Here is a 26,973-nt window from a genome sequence, read left to right as displayed (position 1 = left end):
TTCTGGTATCTGTCCCCCACTTTTCCTTCGCTACATCGACTGCATTGGCGCTGCTTCCTGAATGCATGCTGAGCTCATTGACTTCATTAACTTTGCCTCCAACTTTCACCCTGCTCTCAAGTTTACCTGGTCCATTTCCGACACCTCCCTCCCCATTCTAGAACTTTCTGTCTCTATCTCTGGAGACAGCTTATCTACTGATGTCTACTATAAGCCTACTGACTCTCACAGCTATCTGGACTATACCTCTTCTCACCCTGTCTCTTGAAAAAGTGCCATCCCCTTCTCGCAATTCCTCCGTCTTCGCCGCATCTGCTCTCAGGATGAGGCTTTTCATTCCAGGACAAGGGAGATGTCCTTTTTTAAAGAAAGGGGTTTCCCTTCCTCCACCCTCCCCCGCCACCCCACTAGGAATAGAGTTCCCCTTGTCCTCACCTACCACCCCACCAGCGTCCGGGTTCAACATATAATTCTCCGTAACTTCCGCCACCTCCAACGGGATCCCACCACTAAACACTGCCCCCTCCACCCCGCTTTCTGCAGGGATCGCTCCCTACGCGACTCCCTTGTGCATTTGTTTTCTCCCCCCATCCCTCCCCACCGATCTCCTTCCTGGCACTTATCCTTGTAAGCGGAACAAGTGCTACACATGCCCTTACACTTCCTCCCTCACCACCATTCAGGGCCCCAGACAGTCCTTCCAGGTGAGGCGACACTTCACCTGTGAGTCGGCTGGGGTGATATACTGCGTCCAGTGCTCCCGATGTGGCCTTCTATATATTGGCAAGACCCGACGCAGACTGGGAGATCGTCTCGCTGAACACCTACGCTCTGATCTTCCAGTGGCCACACATTTTAATTCCACATCCCATTCCCATTCTGATATGTCTATCCATGGCCTCCTCTACTGTAAAGATGAAGCCACAGTCAGATTGGAGGAACAACACCTTGTATTCCGTCTGGGTAGCCTCCAACCTGATGGCATGAACATTGACTTCTCTAACTTAAGCTAATGCCCCACCTCCCCCTCGTACCCCATCTGTTATTTAATCCTTTCTCTCTCCTTTTTCTCCCTCTGTCCCTCTCACTATACCCCTTCCCATCCTCTGGGTTCCCCCCCTCCCCCTTTCTCCCTAGATCTCCTGTCCCATGATCCTCTTGTATCCCTTTTGCCAATCACCTGTCCAACTCTCGGATCCATCCCTCCCCCTCCTGTCTTCTATCATTTTGGATCTCCCCCTCCCCCTCCCACTTTCAAATCTCTTACTAGCTTTTCCTTCAGTTAGTCCTGACAAAGGGTCTCGGCCCGAAACGTCAACTGTACCTCTTCCTAGAGATCTTGCCTGGCCTGCTGCGTTCACCAGCAACTTTGTGTGTTGCTTGAATTTCCAGCATCTGCAGATTTCCTCGTGTTTGTGACCCCAACAAATTTTGTTTTGTGATCATGCCTCTATTTTTAAAGTTGAGTAGGGGGCTAGTTTAAAATCAATTTTCCCCATTCCGATCTGCTTTCCTAGAAATGAATCTCTGAACTTGGATTTCACCCTGTCATAAGTATATTCATCCTTGGAGATGAACTTGATCATTTGCTTGTTTAATGGTATAAATTTACAACTGTGCTGAGGCATTCTTCTAAAGATAAGTGAACCACTCTTGCTGTAAACCTATGGTGATCCATGAGGTCGCTAGGTGTCAGTATCTGTTTTGAAATTTTTGTACCAAAGTGGATGATCTCCTTTATGCATGTCCTTGCCCGTTCATTTGTGTTTCCCTTGCCTTTTGAAGCTTTATTGCAGTCTACCCTGCCACCTTTTTGGATCACCAACAGGCTAGCACTGTATGTCACAGTCCTTGTACCAAAGTTTAAATTCACTTGGAATTGGAGATATTCTTCCTGTTCACATTCACTTTCCATTCCTAAATTTGTATTGCTTGTGTATACTTTAATATTAATAATTTTTACTTGATGTTTAAGTTCCATTTTTCCTATAACTATATATTGTTAGTCCAGATAACCTGATTAAAATAGGGCAAGTGATATTTGATTTCTGAATTGGTAATCTCATTTGCTAACTATACCCAAGTTGATTTAGGTGCATGGCTCCACCCCAACACCATTTTTACAAGTTGGGTTACTGCACATGGTTTAGTCCTGCTGGTTACAGTGCTTGGGTATTTGAGATTACCGCACTTATATGAATGTTTTGCTTTCCATTGCTTATACCCAGCAGCACCACATTGTTTCACTCTTCAGCTTTCCAGTGTCAGTAGTACTCTCTTAATGTTTCTTTGCTTTTGAAAATAACTATCCTAGAAACTGTGGGATTTTCTCATCTGTTTTTAGTGCTAATTTCATTAGTGAACTCTACATTTCCATTTATTAGAACAGACCTCAAACTACATCCTAGATTTCCTAATGGTTATATTCTTTTCTTCCTGATCCTTCGCTTTTGTGCAGTTGCTGTTCTGAAGTACTGAGGTGGTTTCATATTACAAAAATATCTCCAGTTAGAAAAATTGAATTTGTCCTACCTATCGTAACTTTGCATTGCATTTAGTAAGTTTAAACTAGCATCTTTGTGCTTTGGATTAAATGAGATATCTGCTTTCTAATCAATGTTGCTAATGCCCAATTTCCTGCAACCAGCTGCAGATAACAAATTGGTTTTAGTGTTTGAATCTATTGGTACATATTTGAAATTGTATCTGTTCGGATGCAGTTTAACCAGTGTTTCATTGGTCTAGGTAAGTCAACTTCTATTTGCTTTGGGCTTTGTACAAGGTAGAAATTTGCCAGAACTAAATTTCCCTGTTTTGGTAATCAAGAAGTTGGTTCTGTTCATCTGGAAGCTGAGTGAAAATTATATGGCTCACTTGTTCCTTGTATTCAGAATTACAGCTAACTAGCCCAACATCCATATCAATGAGTGTGTATTCTGGAGCTTGTCCTACATGCCTGCATTTAATTTAGCCCATATCCCTCTAAACTTATTACCTGTCCAAATGTCTTTAAACATTGTAATTGTACTACCACCTTTTACTTATTTGTTTACCTGTTGTTTAAAAATAAACTGACCTGGGTATCTTTTAAACCTGTAAAGCCTTTTAACCCATGACCTCCAATTTTAAACCCCTTAAGGTTGCCCATTGGTCCCCATCATTGGGTGGGGGGGGGAGGAGAGGGGTCTACAGCTCGTCTAGCCTCTCTGAATCTATTCCATTGTTTTGTCCTTTACTTAGATTTATTGTGCAAATGAGCAAGTTGCAGTAGGACATTGAGAAATGTTTCTGGTACTTTTTCTTGACTCTAAAAATGTCTTTTCAGTACTTGTAAAATTCATTCCAGGTTAAGTTCTCATCATTCAAGACTTCAATACTATGTGCAATGTGAACTTTTGTTCTTAGCTTCAAATTTCTTTAGGACTCTAACAATCCATGCCATGTCCTGTGATTTCAATGAAGAGGCTGAATAGAACAAAGTTCGACTGACACTTAGGCTTCCTTTGAGGTATTAATATTTGGATGATTTAGTTTGAAGTTACATGCAGGTCACCATATGTAATGATAAAGTCAGGCAATGTGGTCATGGTTATCTAATGCAAATGCGACCTGTTGGAAATTTAAAGAGTGATGGATCTTCAGTTTGACTTTTATTTGATTGCATCTTGCAGTAACTGTACTATGACACCTCCAAACTTTACTTGATCTAACCCAGCCCTTAATTATGGCTTGGTGGGGATGAACAGAGGAGCCATATGTAAATGCCCTGTTTCCTCATGGCAAAAGATGCTTGCAGTCCCATATCCAGCAAATACAGCCCAGTAGTTACCCAAACAGTTGTTCATATAGGGTGTCCATAAGTCTACTGTTCATAACCTGATATGGACCTGCACTTGTGCTTGAGGTTGTCACAAATTTAGCAGAATGAGCATTAGTAAACTGGGTGAATCTTTACAATGCAATTTGTTCCAGATTCCTCTAGGACTAATAATGAATCTTTAAGTTTGAGATTAAGATCAGTGGAAAAACTTCAAAATTCTATGTTGGGGGAAAAAAAGACATTTGAATAGCTTGTTGAAATGTAGATTTTGGAGGGGTGGAGGAGGAAGAGGCCAGAATGATCTAAACTATTGCAGAATTCTGATTTACTGACCTGTTTGTCAGCTGTTGGATGGGCACAGACTGCCTGCACATTGAAATAAGGGTGCTGAACTTGCAGTGAATTTTAAATGTCAAGGTTTTGTTTTCTAGGTTTAGCTTGCAAAGGGAGTTTGGTGATAGCATAGATTGTAAAATCACTTGGTAAAGTTTGCATTACTTTGGAAGTTTTGTACTGCATGTAGACTTACTGATTTGTATGAGTTTTTGAAGCCTAACTTGCAATGGCAGCAGGTAAGTGATAGCAGAGCTGTTGCTTATTAGACCAAAGTACTGGAAGCCTGTTTTGCATCCCTACGCTTAATCCTGAATGCAGATACACTCAGCAGTCAATTGGGTATTATTCTGATAATTTATAGGCTTATAAAGAAAGGAATTAGTGAGACTTAAATGCTAAATCTAAGTTATGACTGGTTCAGGAACACTAACGTATTGCTTTTTCTACTGCCACCCTGAGCTCTAGCAAGTCTTAAAATACTTCCCCCTCTGCAGGTTGATTTTATTTTTAGCATTTGAGGTCAGTTAATATCCTCTTAATGAGCACTTCTGATGTAGTATGGCAGACAAAATAATCCTAGATTGGGAAGCATTTGAATTGGTCTCTGGTATTTCCAGTTCCTATGAAACTTCAAAGGTAGGTGTGATGCTGGGGAAAATCCTGCTAAGAGGTTTTCAGCAGTTGAGCATTTAAAACTGTTGGAGCTGAGACTATCTAACTAGTAGAAAATTCTCAATCTGAACATGTGAGAAAGAAAATTGAAGAGCAAGTTGCTTGAGTGTTTGACTCCTGGAATGTAATGGTTAATTTCCACTCCCACTGAGCAGCTGCTTCATTTATGGATGTATAGTGCTCAATGGGGGAGGTAAATGAATTCTGGAACTGGGTGCTGTTGGTTACACTGATCAAACATTTTGCAGGTACGATGCAATCTCATTGATCATTTTGGTATTGTTGAAAGCTAACCTTCTCTCCCCTCATGCAAACTGTAAGATTCACCAAGCTGGGATTCTGGACGTGGAGGAAATGGCTCAATGAATGGGTACCATGATGGAAGAGACAGTCGGGTAAATGGTTATGACCGTGACCGCAGTGGGTTCAACAGTAGAGGATCCAGTCGAAATGACTCAAGTGGCCGAGGAGGTTATCGAAATCGAACAATTAATCCTGGTGCCCAGCAAAGTGCTGGATCAGGTGTGCAATACTAGCCTTATTGGAGTATAATGCTGATTGTTGAATCAGATCTTCTATAGAAGCTTATTATAGATGGAGAAATGGGATGTTTAATGGGCAGTAGATACTAACGGTTATATTAAAAATAAAAGTTTGCCAAGCTATTTCAAGGCTTTAATTGTAGTTTGTTCTAATTAATCAGATAACTAAGATAGCTTGAAGGAAGGTTTAAAGTAATACAAAAAATGGGGTAATCCCAGTGATGGGGACAGGGTAACTGAAGGCAGGTATAAGTGGGACAATTGAAGGAAGCTAGTTTGAGTAAAACTGCTTAAATTGGTCCTGACTATGCCATCCTTAATCTTAGCAGGCAATCAATCTAATTCTACAGTTTGTTCCACAAGCCCCTAATTGAGGCATTCATCAGGAGTATATGAATTGCATATCCTAACAAAGATGAATCCTTAAAGATGTTCTAGTGTATTCCTGATTGCTCTGTACTAATCATTCTTTCAAGGCTGATTTTTTTTTTCCCCAGGAGGGTGACAGCTTGTTAGATGCAAGCTAGTTCAATGTCCTGAACAAATTGCAAAAGGGATAAAATGCATTGCAAGCAACAGTAAATCACTTGTTGGATTCCATATTTGGATTAATGGAGTACTTATTTTGGAGAACTGGGCTACATTTTCCTTGCCAATGATTAGTCATTAGCTCTGCAATTGTAGGGCCTTTTTTGCTTCATAGATAGAATTTGTATACCATGGCAAGGATGGAATCGTGAGAGCTGTATAACACACTGCTCTTAAGATAACCCACAGTGCTTATAATGTGGCATAGTATATTTTTAACATCAATCTGAAATCTCCCAAGTTTATTAGAATAATTTGAACTTGGAAATGTCATAGTTAGTATAAATGTTTTGCTGCTTTCCTAAAATGATACAATTTAAATATGCCCCAAATAATCTCTGCAGAACCTGTACTTTGAAGTTGGAGGTGATGAGTATTGGGTTTCTAAAATTTATAAACTTAACTGGGTATGTGCTTTTTTTTTAACCAAATATGGGCCAAAGCAAACTAGATTTTTGAATGTGACTATCAGTGACACTGACTCCATGAAATTTTATCAGGTGATGCACTTGATTATGATCTATAATTTAACCATTTATAATGTCAATCTAAGTGAGTATTGATTGGTAAGGTAACTGATAGCATAGAAATTCAATACCCATAGCTCTAAAATTTAGTACCTTGGATGGATATCTTTAAAACAATGCCAATTTACATGCAAACTGTTCCTATTTAAACATTTGATATGGTATATCCTGACAGCAAAACCTCTGCATAATGCAGTATGACCACAGTAATGCTCTAATGAATTGACTCATGCAATTTGTATGATGCATTTTACTTACAAAGCTGCATAGATTGGGGCTTGTTGGAATAAATTAAGGTAATGCCAGTAATCTAGCTGAGTTTGGGATAGTTTGGTGATTTGTACTTGGCCATGAACAGGCTTGGCAGTGGCTGAAGTATCAGTGGAGCTGGGTAATATACTTAATCAATTTGAGAAAATCGGTAGATGCTGGAAATTCAAAGCAACATGCAGAATGCTGGAGGAACTCAGTAAGCCAGGCAGCATGGAAAAGAGTAAACAGTCAATGTTTTGGGCTGAGGCCCTTCATCAGATCCTCCAGTAATTTGCACTGCTTCAGCAGTTTGAGCTTGAGTTTAGGAACTTGGAAATTAGGAATATTTAATGCAACTTGATTGGTAGTGGGATGGAACTAGTTTGAGAGCTATCTCAGGTGTTCTCTGAAGTGTTTGCTGTCAATCATAAAATAATTCATGGCTCTCTTACACTGGGTAGCCATATGCTTCCAAATTGGGAACGCTACAGTGTTGAAAGAAACTAAATGCTATTTGGATAACGTTCCATTTTTATAAAAGTAAAGACTCCTTTTAAGGTTTTTAGTTGTCTGACTTGATCAATTTGTTGAGAGTACAAATTTCATTCATTATTACCACAAGTTGTATGAAGATGCTACCACCAACTTTGTCCTCCACCCCTCTGCAGGGACCACATTCTTCATATCTTTCACCTACTCGTTCACCATCATCCAATGTCCTACTCTTCCAGTTGAGACAAAGATTCATGTATCTCTCCACTGCCTTTGCTAAATTCTTTCAGTTTGTGACCTGTCTTATTTTCCATATTTTATTCTGGCTATTTTCAGTGGGTCAAGCATCTGTGGAGCCAAGTGTTTCAGGTTACATCTTTATACTGGGTCTCTGTTCAGGATGTCAGCTATCCCTTTGCTTCCAAAGCTGCTGCTTGATCCATTCAGTTTCTCCAGTTCTTTGTTCCAAATCCTACTGTATACATAGTTACTTGTATTTTCATTCCATTCAATCATAGTTTTGATCTAAAATGTAGACAACTTCTCTCTCCCCACCCCATTCAAACAAAAGATGCTGTTCAACCTGCAGAGTTAATTCAAAAAATTACTGCTTTTACTCACTTGCTTTGTATTGAGATAAGGATGAAAACGAGAATGAAAAATTTACAGACCAGGAGATGGCTGTAGCTTGGGAAATCTAAGATTATTTTGGGCTTTTTTTTTGCAGTTCTGCATAGTTTAGTTCACATCTAAAAATGGTTAATCACTATACAAGTCTTAAGTAATCTGTATTCGTAGCACAGGTTAATTTATTGTCTTGATTTTAATGCAATGGTACTGAATGCTCATTGTTTAATGAAGTGTGGGAGGGGCACAAACAATTTCAAGACTTCTGGTGCCAAACTAGAACACAATTCTAAATTAAACTGGAAATCGGCTGCAGTAGTGGTTTTAATTTTGCAGACAGCTATTTAAATTTTTAGATTGAAGCCCACCAAACTATTCTGCAAGTTCTGCTCAAGTCGAGTGTTCAGGCGGAAGAATATGCATTTCTTCTGTTCAGTGGTCTAAGCTGAAATTAAATTCATATGGGATTTTTATTCTTTAGTAATTGTAAACTTATTATACTGTCTTGGGAATTCCTCCATTAGAGAATCTTGGCTTAGTCGTTTTTCTTAAATCTCGGCAAGCATATGCATGTGACTCTTCATCAGACAATTAAGTTCTGCCCACATACTATTCCTCTAGAGATAGTGGGAATTTCAGAAGTGTAATGCATACAGAGATTAGTCATGTTTGTAATTTCATGGCTAGACTACAAAGACCTTGTACCTTGCACAGTTCTAACATTAAGTTATGTTGGAATTTGAAAATGAATTGGGGTTTTCAGTAAAACAGGTGAATGTTTTTAAATTGTATTAATAAAATTTGGAATGCACCGGAATTACTAGACTTAATTTTTTTTGCTGTCTGAGGGCATTTGGGGCTATTAATTCAAATCTTTGATTATTGGCTATTTTAGTAGTAGTGGCCAGTCTGCAGATAGAGGCTTTGTGCTTTATAGTCTGCCAAAATTGACATTTCTGAAGCACCACTTAATCACAACCATCCTTCAGCTTTTGCTTGCTTTAGATCTTGAATTTTCAGGGCAATAATATATCTTAAACAATGACAGGTTTTGGCTATGATAAAAATGACGGAGGATGGAACAACAAGGATGTCAGGGATCCATACAGCAGTTTTGGATCACGTGCTGACAGGGGAAAATCAAGTTTCTTCAATGATCGTGGAAGAGGAAGGTGCGTTGAATCTGATACTAGTAGCCCTGTGCAATCAATTGTATTGTTTGCTTTACTTATAACATAACCAAGTTTTTATAAGACATGGGAGAAAAATCAAGTCATTTGGCCCATCAAGTCTGTTCGACCACAGTAATTTATTATTCCAATCAATCGCTAATTTCGCCTTCTCCCCATAACCTTTTGATGCTCTGACTAATCAAGAACCTATCAACTTTCATTTTAAACATATTCAATGATTTTGTCTCCTCAGCTGTCTGTGGAAATGAACTCCACAGATTCATCATCCTCTGGCTGAAGAAATTTCTCCTCGTTTGTACTAAAGTGATGTCCTTCTATTCTGAGGCTGTGCTCAATGGTCCTAGACTCCCCCACTGTAAGAAAAACCATTCTCACCACATCCACTCTGTCTGGGCCTTACAACATTTGAAAATGAGATTCTCTCCCCCATCCCCCTCAACCCAATTCTTCTAAATTCTAGTGAGTGTAGTCCCAGAGCCATCAAATGCTCCTCATTCCTTTTGTTCCTGGAATGATACCTATGAACCTCCAATGGACGCTCTCCAGTGCCAGCATATAAGGGGCCCAAAACTGGCTCAACAATACTCCCAAGTGCAGTCTGACCAATGCCTTGTAAAGCCTTGGCATTAGATCCTTGCTTTTTGGTATTCTAGTCCTCTCGAAATGAATGCTAACATTGAATTTGCCTGCTTTGCCACTGACTCAACCTGCAAGTTAACCCTTGGGAAATCCTACGCAAGGACTCTCAAGTCCCTTTGAGCTGAATAATGGAGTACAAGTCTGGGAGTATTTATTTTGCATTAATCCACAAAGGGCAAGACCTGTATAATTCTCTTTGAATTTGTTTTGTAATTCCATTAGATACGATGACCGTGGCAGGGGAAACGACAGTGCTTATGACCACTTTGGAAGCCGCAATGACCGATATGGCAGAATGGATCGTGGCTATGGCTCCCGTGAAGGGGGAAATAGCCGTTGGGTTGAAGACAAACGAGATGAAGATGACTGGTCAAAGCAGCTACCACCAAATGAGCGCATGGAACAGTAGGTGTTGAATTAGTAGATGCCAATTTTCAAGCACTATATTTGTAAACCTTTCATTTTTTGGGACTTGGGAAGTGGAAGTTGACAAAAACATCTGTGAATGGTGTAATTAAGACGACTTTGAACTGTGATGCTGATACATAGTTTACATTCAAACTTTCAGTTTCTAGGCAAATTCTTTACTGAAAGCTACTTGGTGGTATATTGGACAGAGCAGCTATCGCTGCAGATACTCCTTTGCCATATGTGCCTCTAGCATTTCTATTTCAGTACTTTTGTTGATTGCATTCAGTTGAGCATTTCCAGATATGGTGCAAATACACATTAAACTCTGCCTTGCCCCATTGACCTACACCCAGACCCCCTCCACACCGCACCCCTCCCATCCATGTGGGAGTTTGTCAAGCAGTTTGGATATTCAGGAAAAATAGATTTGCTTTTTTAATCATAGTGAGATGGGTTTAATATTTTTAATATTGATTGTGGGTATAGTTGAAATGAAGTAGCGTTATATAGAGAGCTAAACAGGGCCCATTAATATAGTGGAAACTTAAGCAGAGCCTTTATATTATCAAACCAAGTGTTATCTTGCACAGTAACTGTCAACAAATGGTTGTTTTGTTTTGGTGCCGCTCCTGGAAAAGGATTCAATTCATTGAGATCAAGTGTGGTCTTGGTTAAAAATATCTTTATTCAAGGCTCAGGGAAACGGTTTAAAATTCTGTTTGTAGAGTTCTTTTTTTTTTAAATCTTTTAGGGAGTTGTTTTCAGCAAGCAACACAGGAATTAACTTTGAGAAATACGATGACATTCCTGTTGAGGCAACTGGTGCTAACTCACCACCTCATATAGAAACTGTAAGTAGTCACATAATAATTAAACCTATCGAGCTCTTTTTATTGCCAATCTGAATTAAATGTTCCTGTTTTTAATTCAATGTAACAAGCTGAAAGCAATGCAGATGTGAAGGCCTTGACTCTGCATGTTGACTGTTCGTGTGAAGTGCGATTAGCAACAGAGGTGAGTGGAGAATCTAATTTGGTGCTTAAAGCTGTTTTTTTTTCTCCTCCTCTTTCTCCCCCCCAGTTTCAGGATGTGAACATGGGAGAAATAATAATGGCCAACATTGAACTAAGTCGCTATGATCGTCCAACTCCTGTGCAGAAACATGCCATTCCCATCATCATATCAAAGAGAGACTTGATGGCATGTGCCCAGACAGGTTCGTCAAATTTTGATCATTGGTGAATGTCTTAGCAGCTTGATGGAGGGGAATGTGTCTTAATGCTATGGTCCATTGTTTTCAGAGGTATCTTCTCCCATTCTCTCTTCTTCCTCCCCCCCCAAACTAAAGCACAATGAGATCAGATATAAGCCCATTTGGCAGATAGGCCCTGTACCCTCTGGTCCGCATCCGTAAAGTATTAAATCTACATCCTCTGAACGGTTTTACCCTGTTCTTCCTTGCAGAGCTTTTGTTTTGTGTCTCTTTACATCTACTTTATCTTAATTCCTGTCTTCCTGAGCATAATTTGAACATGTTAATTTTTGATGCCAGCTGGCAATGCTCTGGATATTTTTGTTTACACGAGTTCAAATGCCCCATTGCTCAACTGGATGGATGTTAATTTTTGCCCAAGTGTATTTTTGGAGCTCACGTAAATTGGTTGGTTGTGTTGCAGTTTGTAAACATGGATCAAACTCTAATACGGATTCGTCTTGTATACTACAAACTAGAGTAAATCTGTTATCTTTAATTGCTGTTAATTCTCCTCTATTCAAATCATAAACCAAATTCCATGCATTTATTCTGTGTAAACTAATCTGCGGAAATTGCCAGTATACAAATTATCTGGAAAGTTAATTCAGTAGACTAACTTGGCTATTATGTGACATTTGCTTTCTTCTACACATCCTTGTAGGCTCTGGAAAAACAGCAGCATTTTTGCTTCCCATTCTCAGTCAAATTTATGCAGAAGGTCCCAGTGAAGCTTTAAAGTCTGCAAAAGCACAGGTAAAGAACTTGAATCTTGTTGCCTTTTCAGCTATATTTCCTTTTTCATTTTGCAACATTAGTATATTTATCTATTCCGCAGGATTCATCAAAATATGGCCGACGTAAGCAATATCCAATTGCTTTGGTTTTGGCACCCACTAGAGAACTTGCAGTGCAGATTTATGATGAATCCAGAAAGGTAAAGATTTAAAATTTTGATTTGGCTCTACCACGCTATAAGTTCATTCACACTAACTTTGTGATCTGATTTTTATTTGTAGTTCTCTTATCGTTCTAAAGTTCGCCCATCTGTCGTATATGGAGGTGCTGACATTGGGCAACAGATCCGAGATTTGGAGCGTGGATGTCATCTTCTTGTAGCCACTCCTGGTCGTTTAGTTGATATGATTGAGAGAGGGAAAGTTGGACTGGACTTTTGCAAGTATGTGAGACTCCTTAGAAGTGTACCATTGGAAACAGCACTGAATTTGATGTACCTTGATAAATTCTTCCCTATGCAGCCATATTGAGAATATGCAAGCTGAACACTGCACTGGAGCATGTGATTGAAACTGGGTTGCTGGAGTTGTGAAGTAATAAGCCTACTAGCTCCAGCACCGGTTCTGTATTTGATAAATAAGACAAATGTTTCACTTCTACGCTGCCCAGCCCTTGAGGGTGTGAGTGTTATTAACCAACCAATTAAATATCTTTAAGCTTTCCACTTCCCATCAGGCCTTGGTATACTGTACTTTCAAGTAATCTTATTGCACATAACTTCTGAATATAAGCAACATCTGAAATGAATTTGGATTGAAATAACCAGAATCATAGCTTCTAAGGGGATTCTTAACCACCAACTCTACTTTGCTCTACTTGTAGTTTCAAGGTGTTAGCTTTGGGTATTTTTGAGCAGGTAGATGGGCTAGACCAAACTAGCAGCTTGGTCATCGCCTTGACGTAACTGGCTAGAACAGTGAAGGGTGGAAATGGGTGGTGTGATGCTAGTCAATCAGCTAAGGCAATAATCGGTGCTGAGCAAATTGTCCATTTGTAAAGACATGAGTTAACAAAGGTAATGAGTTGAAGGTAAATTCCAAACTAAGGAAAACTGTGGTAGTGCTATGTGGTGATTTAAATGTTTGCGAAGCTATCATGCAAACTGAAAATGGGATTAATGACGTGTGCAGAAAAAATGAATATTTCAAAGTGGAAGGTGCTTCTTGTGGTTCGTTATTTTACGTGGACTTAATTGGGAGTAAGAGTGAAGTTTAAATGAAAATAGCATAAAAAATCATGAATACATTAAAGCCTTATTTTTAAGTGGAGAGCATTTCTTTTGATCCTGAATTAAAATAAATGTGAAATGGTGCAGCCATGCCATTTGTAAACTACCAGATACAGGTTGATCAGTAGTGAATGGTCTTGATTCTCAAGTAGCACCACCCTGGATTTTGCTTATCTTTTGGCTGTTTTGGATTTTAGTATGTATATATGAAATATAACAAAAAAAGCAATGTTATTTGGAGATGGCCTTTGGGAATGAAAATATATTTTAGTCACTAATGCAACTTTGTTCCTGAGGATAAATGGTAGTTGGGCTGTGTAAAGTTATTGATTTCCACAGACACTCTCAGCAGGAGGTGCTCAAGATACTGGAAAATATGAAATTTGTTTTATACTCTTTTGCATAAGTTTAATATCTTTTATTAGGTACTTGGTGTTGGATGAGGCTGATAGAATGCTTGATATGGGATTTGAACCACAAATTCGTCGCATTGTTGAGCAAGATGCAATGCCACCAAAAGATATGCGGCAAACTCTGATGTTCAGTGCAACATTTCCAAAGGAGATACAGGTTTGGCAATATTGTAACTGATAATTTTGGTGAATAAAATTTGTATTTGGCTTACTTCTTCTCTTGTATCCCTCCTCTTTCCAACCCCCCCTCCCCCAAATCAGAAAGGGGTAGTGAGCAATGTAATTTGTAATGACCAACTCTTGTGCTGTGCATTTTTTTTGCCTTGTATGTACTCTGGTTTTTGTATTAAGAGGTATTCATTTTAACAGCCAGCAAAATGCTGTCAATAAGAACTTTGATCTCCTGTGGGTTTGATAGTTGCCACTTTTGTTCATCTGCACTCTCATAAAACATAGCAAGCCTGTAGCAGGTAATGAACGATTTTCTCGCCAGATCTTTTGCACACCATGCAGATGCAATTTGCTTGCTAAATGATGCTTTTAAAAAGTCAAGTTTCAAATAGTACTCCACTTGCCATTTGCAAATTTTCTAGCAACTTTTGCAATGGGACAATACACGCAGGTAACACTAGTTTCTGTATTGTGCACAAATATTTCTGGTATCTGCACGTTCCTGACCTCATGAGCTTCTGGTGTAGCAGTTCTTTTGTGCTTCATGCTCTTTGCTTCTTTGGAATTTAATATAGTGAATTAATTTCTTCAATAAAAACAGTACAAGTCAGTTCTAAAATCTGCAGACAAATTAACGCAAACTCCATGTTGTCAGTGCTGTCCGCATCAGCCCTAGTGCCCCTAGTAGTAAAAGATGTGTGCCCACACACCTTAGAGGAAACTTTGAGCGTATTGGTCACTTGACTCAGCTGTACTTAAAGCTGAGATGTTAGGTTAACCAGCTGCAGGTTAAAAGATATGACATAGTGGCCATCACAGAGTCATGGCTAAATGATGGATGTTGATTGGGAGCTGAATATCCAAGGATACACCGTGTATAGGAAAGATAGGAAGGTAGTTAAAAAAGGGTGGCGTGGCCCTGATGGTAAGTAACGATATCAAATCAATAGAAAGAAGGGACATAAGATCAGAAGAGGTAGAATCCTTATGGGTAGAATTAAGAAATGGCAAGGGTAAAAAGACACTAATAGCAGTTATATACAGGCCTCCAAACACCGCCGGGATGTGGACTACAAGTTGCAGCTGGAAATAGAAAAAGCGTGTCAGAAGGAAAATGTCAAGATAATTATGGGCGATTTTAATATGAAAGTGGATTGGGAACGTCAGGAAGGTACTGGATCTCAGGAGAGGGAGTTTGTAGAATGCCTACAGGATGGCTTTTTGGAGCAGCTTGTCCAGAAGCCCACCATGGGACCGGCTGTTTTGGATTGGATGCTGTATAACGAACCTGAGGTGATTAGGGAGCTGGAGGTAAAGGAACCCCTTGGAAGTAGTGATCATAATATGATTGAGTTCAGTTTCAAATTTGAAAAGGAGAAGCTGGTATCAGTTGTATCGATATTTCAGTGGAACAGGGGAAATTACAGTGGTATGAGAGAGGAACTGGCCCAAGTGGATTGGAAAAGTAAGCTAAATGGAGGGATGGCAGAACAGAATTGAATGAAATTCCTACAGGAAATAAGGAAAATGCTGGAAAAATATATTCCATGAAAAAAGAAAATCATGAATGGAAAAATGGCACAAATGTGGCTAACGAGAGAGGTTAAGGCAAAAATAAAAGCAAAAGAAACAGCGTACAAGGAAGCAAAAATTCGTGGGAAAAATGAGGACTGGAAGAATTTTTTTAAAAACTTACGGAAGGAAACTAAGAAAGTCATTGGGAAAGAAAAGATGAATTATGAAAGGAAGTTGGCGATTAACACAAAAAAGAAGACTAAGTTTTTTTAAATATATGAAGAGTAAAAGAGTGACGGGTAGATACGGGACCGATTGAAAATGATGCTGGAGAAATTATAATTGATAATAAAGAGATGGTGGAGGAACTGAATGAGTATTTTGCATCAGTCTTCACAGTGGAAGACATGAACAATATACCTGATAGCCAGAGGTATCAGGGAATAGAATTAGGTACAGTCAAGATTACTAGAGAGAAAGTGCTTGGGAAGCTAAGTGGACTAAGAATAGATAAGTCTCCTGGTCCGGATGAGGTGCACCCAAGGGTTCTGAAGGAGGTGGCTTTGGAGATTGTGGAAGCATTGGAAATGATCTTCCAGGAATCAATACTCTGGCATGGTTCCGGAGGACTGGAAGGTCACAAATGTAGTTCTGTTATTTAAGAAAGGAAGGAGGCAGCAGAAAGAAAATTACAGACCTATTAGTCTGACATCAGCAGTTGGAAAGATATTGAAGTCAATCCTCCAGGATGAGGTTATGAAATACCTCGAGGTGCATGACAAGATAGGCCGAAGCCAGCATGGTTTCATGAAGGGAAGATCCTGCCTCACCAACCTATTGGAATTTTTTGAGGTAATCTCGAATAAGATTGACAAGGGAGAGGCTGTGGATGTTGTGTATTTGGATTTTCAAAAGGCCTTTGATAAGGTGCTGCATATGAGGCTGCTTAATAGGATGAGAGCCCTTGGAATTATAGGAAAGATATTGAAATGGGTGGAGCATTGGCTGATAGGCAGAAAGCAAAGGGTGGGAATAAAGGGATCCTATTCTGATTGGTTGCCGGTTACTAGTGGTGTTCCGCAGGGGTCGGTGTTGGGGCCGCTTCTTTTTACGATGTATATCGATGATCTGGGTTATGGATTGAATGGTTTTGTGGCCTAGTTTGCGGATGACACCAAGATAGGTGGAGGAGCGGGAAATGTTGAAGAAACGGAAAGGTTGCAGAGACTTAGTTTAGGAGAGTGGGCAAAGAAATGGCAGATGAGATGCAACGTTGATAAATGTACGGTTGTACATTTTGGAAGAAGAAATAATCGGGCAGATTATTATTTAGATGGGGTGAAAATTCAAAAATCGGAACTGCAAAGGGACTTGGGGGTCCTCGTGCAGGATACCCTAAAGGTTAACCACCAAGTTGGATCAGCGGTAAGGAAAGCGAATGCTATGTTGGCATTCATTTCAAGAGGAATAGTGTATCAGAGTAAGGAGGTGTTGATGAGGCTCTATGGGGCATTAGTGAGACCTCATTTGGAATACTGTGTGCAGTTTTGGGCCCCCTATCTTAGAAAGGATGTGAGAGGGGATCTCATAGAAACATTTTGAATGTTGAAAGGGTTGGACAGAGTAGATGTGGAAAGGTTGTTTCCCTTGGTGGGTGAGTCCAGGACAAGAGGCCATAGTCTTAGAACGGAGATAAGGAAAAATTTTTTTAGCCAGAGGGTCGTGGATTTGTGGAATTCATTGCCACATACAGCTGTAGAGGCCCGATCATTGAGGGTGTTTAAAGAGGAGATTGACAGGTATCTAATTAGTCAAGGGTATCAAGGGATATGGGGAAAAAGCCAGAAATTGGAACTAGATGGGTGAATAGTTTAGCTCATGGGGGAGCTGCAGAGCAGACTCGATGGGCCGAATGGCCTACTTCTCCTTGTGATCTTGTTTGAGGACAGGAGGTGGTCAGGATCCCAGAGACACTGTGCTATTCGAATCCAATGCAGTAATAAAAGGGGAACCTCTTTACTTGCAGCAGGTTTGTGAGCCAGGAATGGGTTTCAGTCTGACTGAATTCCAAAAGATGTGTTCCAGTACAATGATACCAAAACTCTCTTCTGAAGAGCTGAGGAGAGGATATAGTTATTTGATATATTTTTACTTCGATGTCTTTGATTATTTATGCTAATAGGCTTAAATGAATATTGTATTAGATTAGTGGGTTACAACCAAAGGAAAAATGGCTAGAGTTGCTTTGGCACAAGGATGTTTATTAGGTGCAACACAAATCAAACTTACAAAAATCACCAAAAATAGTGAAAAGAAAACTGATGAATTTTGTGTGCTGCATGGACTAGTTCAACTAATTAATTTTGTTTCTGATTACAATTATTATAATGAGCAAATTTGTAGCCTACTTTGCATCCAAGATAAATTAAAACAGTGGTACTGAGATTTCATTAAGTTTTTCCAAGTAGCTTTAAGCTCAAGATTGTACTCCAAGGATGTTAACTTTATTTCATTTGGAAAGCTTGCCTAAGAGCTTAAACAATGTTTATTCTCCACACACTTTATGCTGACCCCAGTTAGACTTACTAATTTGAGTTTATTTTCATTTAATGCTTGCCCTAGCCAAAATGTAACTTTATGTTGCATCATGTAGTCTGATGCAAGCCACCCAGATAGATGGGCTGCCTGGTTTTCTGGAAAGGATGGGACAGGAATAGCTTGCTGAATGGCAGGATTATAGAAGTAATGTATCTGCAAGGGTGACTGCTTCATAACAGTACAGAACTACTTATTCCCCCAGATTCCAATTTAGTTTGCTACTTCTATCACAAGTATATTTAGTGGTTGAACTGCAAGTGTTGTATTCATCATCAAACTTCAATTAAAAATATAATGTAGGAAGTAAAATAGCAATTAGTACCCATGATTGAGTACTTAACCTTGCCCTCTTAACTTCACCCTCAGATACTTGCTCGTGACTTTCTAGATGAATATATATTTCTGGCGGTTGGCCGCGTGGGCTCCACTTCTGAAAACATTACTCAAAAAGTAGTGTGGGTGGAGGAGCAAGACAAGCGTTCATTTCTGCTGGACCTTTTGAATGCTACAGGTAAATGTCCTAATGCTGAGGTTAAACATTTGATGTTGCAGACCCATTAATTCAAATTTAAGTCTGGCTAAACCTTCCATACTTGCACTCTCGATGGAAGTATCCTTCAAGCAATTTTTTTTGAAGCTGCCCTTGGTGTTGCCCCATTTATTTCATTTCATAGTGCAATTAAAGTGGTGGCTTTTGCAAACATTCACCCGAGTTCTGTATCAATTAAGCTTTTTTCCTTAAAACCACTGGTGAATTTTGTTTTCCTTGTGGAAACTCTAGAATGGCTCTGTCACATCAGTTTGAGTGGTAATTTTTCTTCACTTTCCTAAACATTTTTCTAATGTTTGATAAATACTGAGTTCTGTCCTAAATGCCTTAAATTATTTTGGGATTTTTGTCTTGGGGTTAAAATAACTTGCATTGATGTCCAACCATTTCCCCCCTTTATAGGAAAAGACTCTCTAACACTGGTCTTTGTGGAGACTAAGAAGGGTGCAGATTCACTGGAGGATTTCCTTTACCGCGAAGGTTATGCTTGTACCAGTATCCATGGTGATCGTTCCCAGAGAGATAGAGAAGAAGCATTGCATCAATTCCGCTCTGGAAAATGTCCCATCCTGGTTGCCACTGCGGTAGTTGCTAAAACTTTTTTTTTCCCCCTTAACTGTGACTAGCATACCTTAGTCCAAATACCATTTTACCATTTCCTCAATTACTGCCAAGTTTTTGGTCAGTACTGTAACTTTAAATTTTCACTGTTACAATCTATTGATTTGAATTTGCAGGTTGCAGCCCGTGGACTTGATATTTCTAATGTCAAGCATGTTATCAATTTTGATCTGCCCAGTGACATCGAGGAATATGTGCACCGCATTGGGCGTACGGGTCGTGTTGGCAATCTGGGTACGTTTTCTGGAAAAATGGGGGATAACCACAGCTACTTTATAGTGAAGCAATATACTGGGTGTTTCAGGAGCATTAAAATGCATTTTGGATGCCTTTATAGGTCTTGCCACCTCATTCTTTAATGAGAAAAACAGCAATATTACTAAAGACCTTCTGGATTTACTTGTGGAAGCCAAGCAAGAAGTACCATCCTGGCTAGAAAATCTGGCATATGAGCAGCAGCACAAGAGTACTGGTCGTGGACGGTCCAAGAGGTGAAAAAGCATAATTGAACTTGAATGTTATCCCTAGTTTCTAAGGTTTATATGTAGCCATAGTTAATATACATTAAGGAAGAGATTGGCTTTATCGATGGTGGCCAGAGTATTAATGAATTTAAGTATATGGAGAAAAATGTTGCCAAGTTCAAGGTGTTCAGAAGGCAGACTATTTGGTTAGTATGTTAAACTTGATATGACAACTATTAGGCAAAAGTCCAATTAGAGGAAGCTAGACAAGTACACTATCTCAAACTATCAACCACCCCAGTGTTATTTAATGTAAGTTAGTTGGTACAGCTTCAGCTCTTGTCTTGAACCTGCCATAATATGCTCTGCATTTCCATTTTTGAGATGCTTGGCAATGAATTTCAGCAAGTAGGTTAGGTCAGTGCACAGATTTGGCCAGGTAAGGTCCATTGCACTCAATTTGGTTTGCTGGTTAACTAGACTTGGAAAGGTATTTGCCTTGCTGAACTTAGAGCCAACTGTAATCTGTTTCTGAAGATGGCAGATTTCCCTTCACCCTTTGTATTATTTAATCATAATGTGTTGTTGCTTGACCTCTGTAACTTAGTGCATAAAGCCATTTTACATTAAAAGTGAACTTTAATTATATGGTTCAGGTGTAAGTTTTACCAGCTGCTCTACTTGAATTGTTAGTGGCATTTCATATGAGTAAATAATCCTTTTTGCATTATCTGCTAAGTCATTAAGGGATTGCTTTTGATTTTTTATTTGTGATAAATGCATGGAAAACTGCCCTTTCCAAACAAATGATAGATATAATTTTCAGTTCTATATAGGTGTTGTCATTAAACACAACAATGCCCTAATCAGTCAACTCACTACATTTGTATGTTCACTTGCCTGCAAATATTTATTGTTTGCATCACACTTGCTAAAGACAGGGATGCAATGATTTGAATAGAACATGCTAACTTTTGTATTTCAGCAGGTTCGGATCTGGATTTGGTGGCAGAGATTACAGACAAACTAACAGTAGCTTCAACAATCGTGGCAACCGTAATACTGGCCATGGAGGGCCAAGAGGATATGGAGGAGGCAAGTTCCATGGGGGGGGTGCAAGGGGAGGAGGGGTGGCATTACTGGTCAGGGATACTATTGCAGCTACAGAAAATGTGGGTAATGTAGCAGGATCCTCTTTTGAGTCAGTATGGGTGGAAGTCAGGAACAGGAGGGGAGCAGTTACTCTATTGGGAGTATTCTACAGGCTCCCTGGTAGCAGCAGAGATACCGAGGTGCAAAAATAACAGGGTTGTTATCATGGGTGACTTTAACTTCCCTAATATTGATTGGCACCTGATTCGTTCCAGTGGCTTAGATGGGGCAGAGTTTAAGTGTGTCCAAGATGAATTCCTGTCACAGAATATTGACAGGCCGACTTGGGGGGGAATGCCATACTAGATCTAGTATTAGGTATTGAACCGGGTCAGGTCACAGATCTCTCAGTGGGTGAGCATCTGGGGGACAGTGACCACTGCTCCCTGGCCTTTAGCATTATCATAGATAGGATCAGGGAGGACAGGAAAATTTTTAATTGGGGAAAGGCAAATTATGAGGCTATAAGGCTAGAACTTGTGGGTGTGAATTGGGATGAAGTTTTTGCAGTGAAATGTACTATGAACATGTGGATGTTTAGGGATCTCTTGCAGGATGTTAGGGATAAATTTGTCCCAGTGAGGAAGATAATGGTAGGGTGAAGGAACCATGGGTGACAAGTGAGATGGAGAATCTAGTCGGGGGAAGAAGGCAGCATACATGAGGTTTAGGAAGCAGGGATCAGATGGGTCTATTGAGGAATATAGGGTAGCAAGAAAGGAGCTTAAGAAGGAGCTGAGGAGAGCAAGAAGGGGGCATGAGAAGGCCTTGGCGAGTAGAGTAGAGGAAAACCCCAAGGCATTCTTCAGTTTTGAAGAACAAAAGGTTGGCAGGAGTGAAGGTAGGACTAATTAGAGATAAAGGTGGGAAGATGTGCCTGGAGGCTGTGGAAGTGAGCGAGGTCCTCAATAAATACTTCTCTTTGGTATTCACCAGTGAGAGGGAACTTGATGACAGTGAGGACAAAATGAGGAGGTTGATGTTCTGGAGCACGTTGATATTAAGAGAGAGGTGTTAGAGGAGTTGAAATACATTAGGACGGATAAGTCCCCAGGGCTTGATGGAATATTCCCTAGGCTGCTCCACGAGGCGAGGGAAGAGATTTCTGAGCCTCTGGTTAGGATCTTTATGTCCTCATTGTCCACGGGAATGGTACTGGAGGATTAGAGGGAGGCGAATGTTGTTCCCTTGTTCAAAAAAGATAGTAGGGGATAGTCCGGGTCATAACAGACCAGTGAGCCTTGTGTCTGTGGTGGGAAAGCTGTTGGAAAAAGATTCTGAGAGATAGATAGAATCTGTGGGCATTTAGAGAATCATGGTCTGACCAGGGACAGTCAGTGTGGCTTTGTGAAGGGCAGATCATGTCTAACAAGTTTGATTGAGTTCTTTGAGGAGGTGACCAAGCATATAGATGAGGGTAGTGCAGTGGATGTGATCTACATGGATTTTAGTAAGGCATTTGACAGGGTACCACACGGTAGGCTTATTCAGGAAGTCAGAAGGCATGGGATACAGGGAAATTTGGCCAGGTGGATTCAGAATCGGCTTGCCTGCAGAATGCAGAGGGTTGTGGTAGAGGGAGCACATTCAGATTGGAGGATTGTGACTAGTGGTGTCTCACAACGATCGGTTCTGGGACCTCTACTTTTCGTGATTTTTATTAACGACCTGGATGTGGGGGTAGAAGGGTGGGTTGGCAAGTTTGCAGACGACACAAAGGTTGGTGGTGGTGTGGATAGTGTAGAGGATTGTTGAAGATTGCAGGGAGACATTGATAGGCTGCAGAAGTGTGCTGAGAAGTGGCAGATGGAGTTCAACCTGGAGAAGTGAGGTGGTACACTTTGGAAGGACAAACTCCAAGAGTACAAAGTAAATGGCAGGATACTTGGTAGTGTGGAGGAGCAGAGGGATCTGGGGGTACATGTTCATAGATCCCTGTAAGTTGCCTCACAGGTAGATAGGGTAGTTAAGAAAGCTTATGGAATGTTAGCTTTCATAAGTCGAGGGATAGAGTTTAAGAGTCGCAGGGTAATGATGCAGCTCTGTAAAACTCTGGTTAGGCCACACTTGGAGTACTGTGTCCAGTTCTGGTCGCCTCACTATAGGAAGGATGTGGAAGCATTGGAAAGGGTACAGAGGAGATTTACCAGGATGCTGCCTGGTTTAGAGAGTATGCATTATGATCAGAGATTAAGGGAGCTAGGGCTTTACTCTCTGGAGAGGAGGAGGATAAGAGGAGACATGATAGAGGTATACAAGATATTAAGAGAAATAGATAGTGAACAACCAGCACCTCTTCCCCAGGGCACCACTGCTCAGTACAAGAGGACACGGCTTTAAGGTAAGGGGTGTGAAGTTCAAGGGGGATATTAGAGGAAGGTTTTTTTTACTCAGAGAGTGGTTGGTGCGTGGAATGCACTGCCTGAGTCAGTGGTGGAGGTAGATACACTCGTGAAGTTTAAGAGACTACTAGACAGGTATATGGAGGGATTTAAGGTGGGGGGGTTATATGGGAGACAGGATTTGAGGGTCAGCACAACATTGTGGGCTGAAGGGCCTGTACTGTGCTGTATTGTTCTATGGTTTTCATGATATGCAGTTCAAGTTTAAAAACTTTGGCAGGTGTATGCATATTCAACTACCCACGCCACCAGTGTTGCAGTATATAAAACCCAAAGTTATATGTTAGTACAGTAGAAATTTTAAAATATGAAGTGTAAACTGCACTCTTTTCTCACAAACTTTATGTTCAAAATATCTTGGATTACAAATTGAAGCAAGAGTATCTAGCAGGCAGCTTGTGAATTGGATAGAGAAATGTCCTTTACAAATGCTTCGCATTGTTGAGGAAGATGTATATTGCTCACAGTGCCAATGTTGTCCCTTGCTAATTGGATCAGCACTGAAGCCCAGCTTGGTGTATCAAATGATTAGATTTATTCAGGATTTACTAATCAGGCATGCATTAATTTGAATCATTTCCCCAATTGCTATGGAATGTTGATTAGTATATTACAGGAAAAACTTATTGGCCTACCATAATGCAAATTAACCTCTACTATCTATGTGGTCTGTATTTTCCTCTCCATGCCTGTTCATATGTTTAAAGGCCTCAAGTGTTGCTATTGTATTTGCTTTTAACATCCAGTGGGATCTTCTCCACATAAAGACCTTGCCTCAAATCCCTCACTTAAGCCTTTGTCCTGTAGTATTTGACATTTTTCATTTTAGGGAGAAGGACAACTTCTATTTTTTAAATTTTTCTTACATTGCTTTGATACACTTAAAACTTGTTTCCATGAACCTGGCTACTGATCTTTTTGCTTCATTATAAGTAATCACTCACCAAAATTCCACCCTTAACTATTGCAGTGAAAAACCTTGCTCATGAAGAAAGTGTTAATTGGCCTGTAAGTGGTTAGTTAATGGTCAGGCTTTGTTCTTGTCAAATTGGAATCTCTATGTATAATTGTGGATTTCCCTTCATGGACCTGTGCTAAGGCCTAGCTAGTTGCCCTCTATACTAGCAGCTTTTGCAGAGAACTTGGTAAATTTAAAGTTCAGAGTACATTTATTATTAAAGTATGTATATCATATACAACCTTGAGATTCATTTTCAGAGCAAACAATTGAATTCAAGGAAAACCCACACAAAGATGATCTCACATCCAATGTGCAGAAGATTGAATAATTTTGCAACCAAAATAAAACTAACTGCGCAGTCTCTGAACGTCCATAACCATGTGGTCAGTTCAGCGCTTAGATGAGTAAAGCCTCATGAAATAGTGAGCACTGGTTCATCCTTGCCCTCTGCCTCTACTGCTTAATCTTTTTAATCTGGCTCAGCACTTAAATTGGCCAAAGTTCTTATCAAGCTGAGAGCATTATCTGCTCTTAGACCAGGCCCCAAGTCTGCTCCAACAATGGCTGTTGGAGCTGTACCTGCATTCGAGTCCATTTCACCAAATCCTCCTCTGTACCACAGACGCCAAGTCACGTACACACCCCCTCCCAACAGGAAATTGCAGGCTGTGGATTGCAGTGCTTGTCCCAAACAAGAATATTTAGTAGAATTGTTTAGTTCTATTAGCTGCCTGTGAAGTGCTCCAGTGTCATCTTTGCAGTCAGGTTCTCTAACAGACCAAATTTGTTTTCCAGGTGGCTATGGAAACTATTACAATGCTGATGGATATGGTGGAGCTTACAACTCCCAGGTGGATTGGTGGGGAAACTGAAATATTCCAGTGGATGTCACCTTGCCAAACAAGCTAAATGGAAACCACATGTAACTGAGCCAGACTATACCTTGTGTAGCTTCAAGAACTCGCAGTACATTACCAGCTGTGATTCTCTGGATATTTTTTTAAAGGAAGCTCAAATGCAAAAAGACAGCAGTAACAGAAGAACATGAACCCTAGCCGATGGAGAAAATGTGGCCGTAAACAGCACTAGAATTTGGATAAAGATGTTATACTGTGCTGCGTTAATAGTTTATCTCTGTAACTGAGGATCATTTGTATGTTAATGTACTGTGCCTTTATAGAGGAACTTTTATTTTTAATGTCCTACTGGTTCATTGGGCCTGAGTTCTCGCAATCATTCTCTAGCACAATCTGAGAGAGACTTGGGCAAAACAAACCTTGGCAGAAGCAGGGTGAAATGGCTTTACCAGGAGTCATTTACCCAGTTGCACTTAACATTGTTACAAGGCCGAAAAAAAAAGCAGTGACCTCCACTACGGCCTTGACATGCGTGACCTGTAAAGACAACTTGGGGCATTTGCAGCATTCTGATCCCTCCTGTGGGAAAACGATGTTGCTCACTCTATCCTGGATAGAAACCTGTTGGGGGCATGGTAGCTTTACAAGCCATTCCAACAATGCGTACGGTCAAGTTTTAATGCACTGCTGTTTCTGATTAATACACCTAAGCAAATGCAAACGTTCTGAAAACTTGACATTAAGTAACTTGACAACATTAAAGGCAGCTAGTTAACTAATTCAGGCTTGCCTGGAGTGGGCAGAAATAGCTAGGAATGTATTTTTTTAGGGGATTTTGAAAACTTGAAGTTTCTAGATATAGATGAAATTCTTATCTATTAGAAATCTTAAATGCCTGCCATATCTAAAAGGAAATTTGAATTTAAGAATGGCTAAATGGACCACAGCACCGAGCGACTGTACAGACGGACTCGGCTGATTTTTGGTCTGATACGCATGCTAGTGTTGTTTTTTGGTCAAGGGGAATGAACAGAAAGATCTCTGCAGCAGGCTTCTTTACTGAAAATTACATTTGTGTATACTCAAGCTGTGTTACAAAGTTCAGAAAAGCCGCATTTAACTGTTTACTGTAGATTCTGTAAAGTTGCTCCACTAGGGTCTGAAGTTTGATGCTTGGAGATCACAGAGAATGGAAGTGTACACATCACTGCACAAGGTGCCAACGCTGGTAATTGATCACATATCCACTATAGCATAGTGGCTTGGGTTTCCTTTTGCACATTGTCCATTACATGGGCAAACAGTCAGTTTAATCCGCTGAATCTGGCCAAAGATTAGTTTTCCCAGCTGTTTAAATGTTGAGCTGTACAAGTGCAGTCAGGTGAATTGACTTGTAACTGCCAATATAGGGTAGATTTTTTCTTAAGCTTATTTTTTCCAAGTGGCCAGACTGCCAGTATAAAAACTACTGGAAATTTTGGGTAGTGGAGAACAAACTGAAAAGTAGCAAAAGAACTTATCAAGTGCAATACATTGTGTGTTGTGCCTTCTTGTACTGAAATTCTCATCAATGGAAAGTAGATGCACTGACAGTATTGAGCTAATCTCTTGTGATGAATGGTGCTATACAGGTAGATTTAGGCCCTTATACATTGTGCCCATCAGGTTTTATATAAGAGAACTAAATACCTTTAACAAATTTATTTTAATGCACATTCAGAGAATATTTTATATACCGATGTCTTGTCTTGCATGCATTTTCTTGAACCTCCAAGTCTTTTTTTTTGCAGTGATTGTCAAACGCAGCTTAAAGTGGGAAGGGGTGGGAAAGAGGCTAGATACCAAACCAGAACTATTTTGGGACCATGGGGGTCTAACAGTTGGGAATTAAC

The 26,973-nt window shown here is 40.1% G+C and overlaps 1 protein-coding gene across 6 annotated transcripts in view; it reads left to right on the top strand.

Moving 5' to 3' along the window:
* Positions 1-25,720, top strand: part of ddx3xa (DEAD-box helicase 3 X-linked a) — a 61,554-nt gene extending 35,834 nt beyond the window's left edge. For 3 of the 6 annotated variants that reach the window (XM_063050779.1, XM_063050781.1, XM_063050782.1), the window contains 15 exons: positions 5,150-5,350; positions 8,905-9,028; positions 9,911-10,093; positions 10,851-10,950; positions 11,180-11,315; positions 12,016-12,107; positions 12,190-12,288; positions 12,371-12,531; positions 13,803-13,947; positions 18,441-18,585; positions 19,027-19,208; positions 19,362-19,479; positions 19,583-19,736; positions 20,695-20,804; positions 25,020-25,720. In XM_063050779.1, coding sequence (XP_062906849.1) covers positions 5,150-5,350; positions 8,905-9,028; positions 9,911-10,093; positions 10,851-10,950; positions 11,180-11,315; positions 12,016-12,107; positions 12,190-12,288; positions 12,371-12,531; positions 13,803-13,947; positions 18,441-18,585; positions 19,027-19,208; positions 19,362-19,479; positions 19,583-19,736; positions 20,695-20,804; positions 25,020-25,096 — 2,027 coding nt within the window. In that variant the 3' untranslated portion in view covers positions 25,097-25,720. The remainder of the gene's footprint in view (positions 1-5,149; positions 5,351-8,904; positions 9,029-9,910; positions 10,094-10,850; positions 10,951-11,179; positions 11,316-12,015; positions 12,108-12,189; positions 12,289-12,370; positions 12,532-13,802; positions 13,948-18,440; positions 18,586-19,026; positions 19,209-19,361; positions 19,480-19,582; positions 19,737-20,694; positions 20,805-25,019) is intronic. The other 3 variants (XM_063050783.1, XM_063050784.1, XM_063050780.1) reach the window with 2 other exon arrangements.
* The last annotated feature ends 1,253 nt before the right edge of the window (positions 25,721-26,973 follow it).

This window comes from Mobula hypostoma, chromosome 6, assembly GCF_963921235.1.
Source record: "Mobula hypostoma chromosome 6, sMobHyp1.1, whole genome shotgun sequence".
Taxonomy (NCBI): Eukaryota; Metazoa; Chordata; class Chondrichthyes; order Myliobatiformes; family Myliobatidae; genus Mobula; species Mobula hypostoma.
This window is presented reverse-complemented; position numbering and strand designations above follow the sequence as displayed.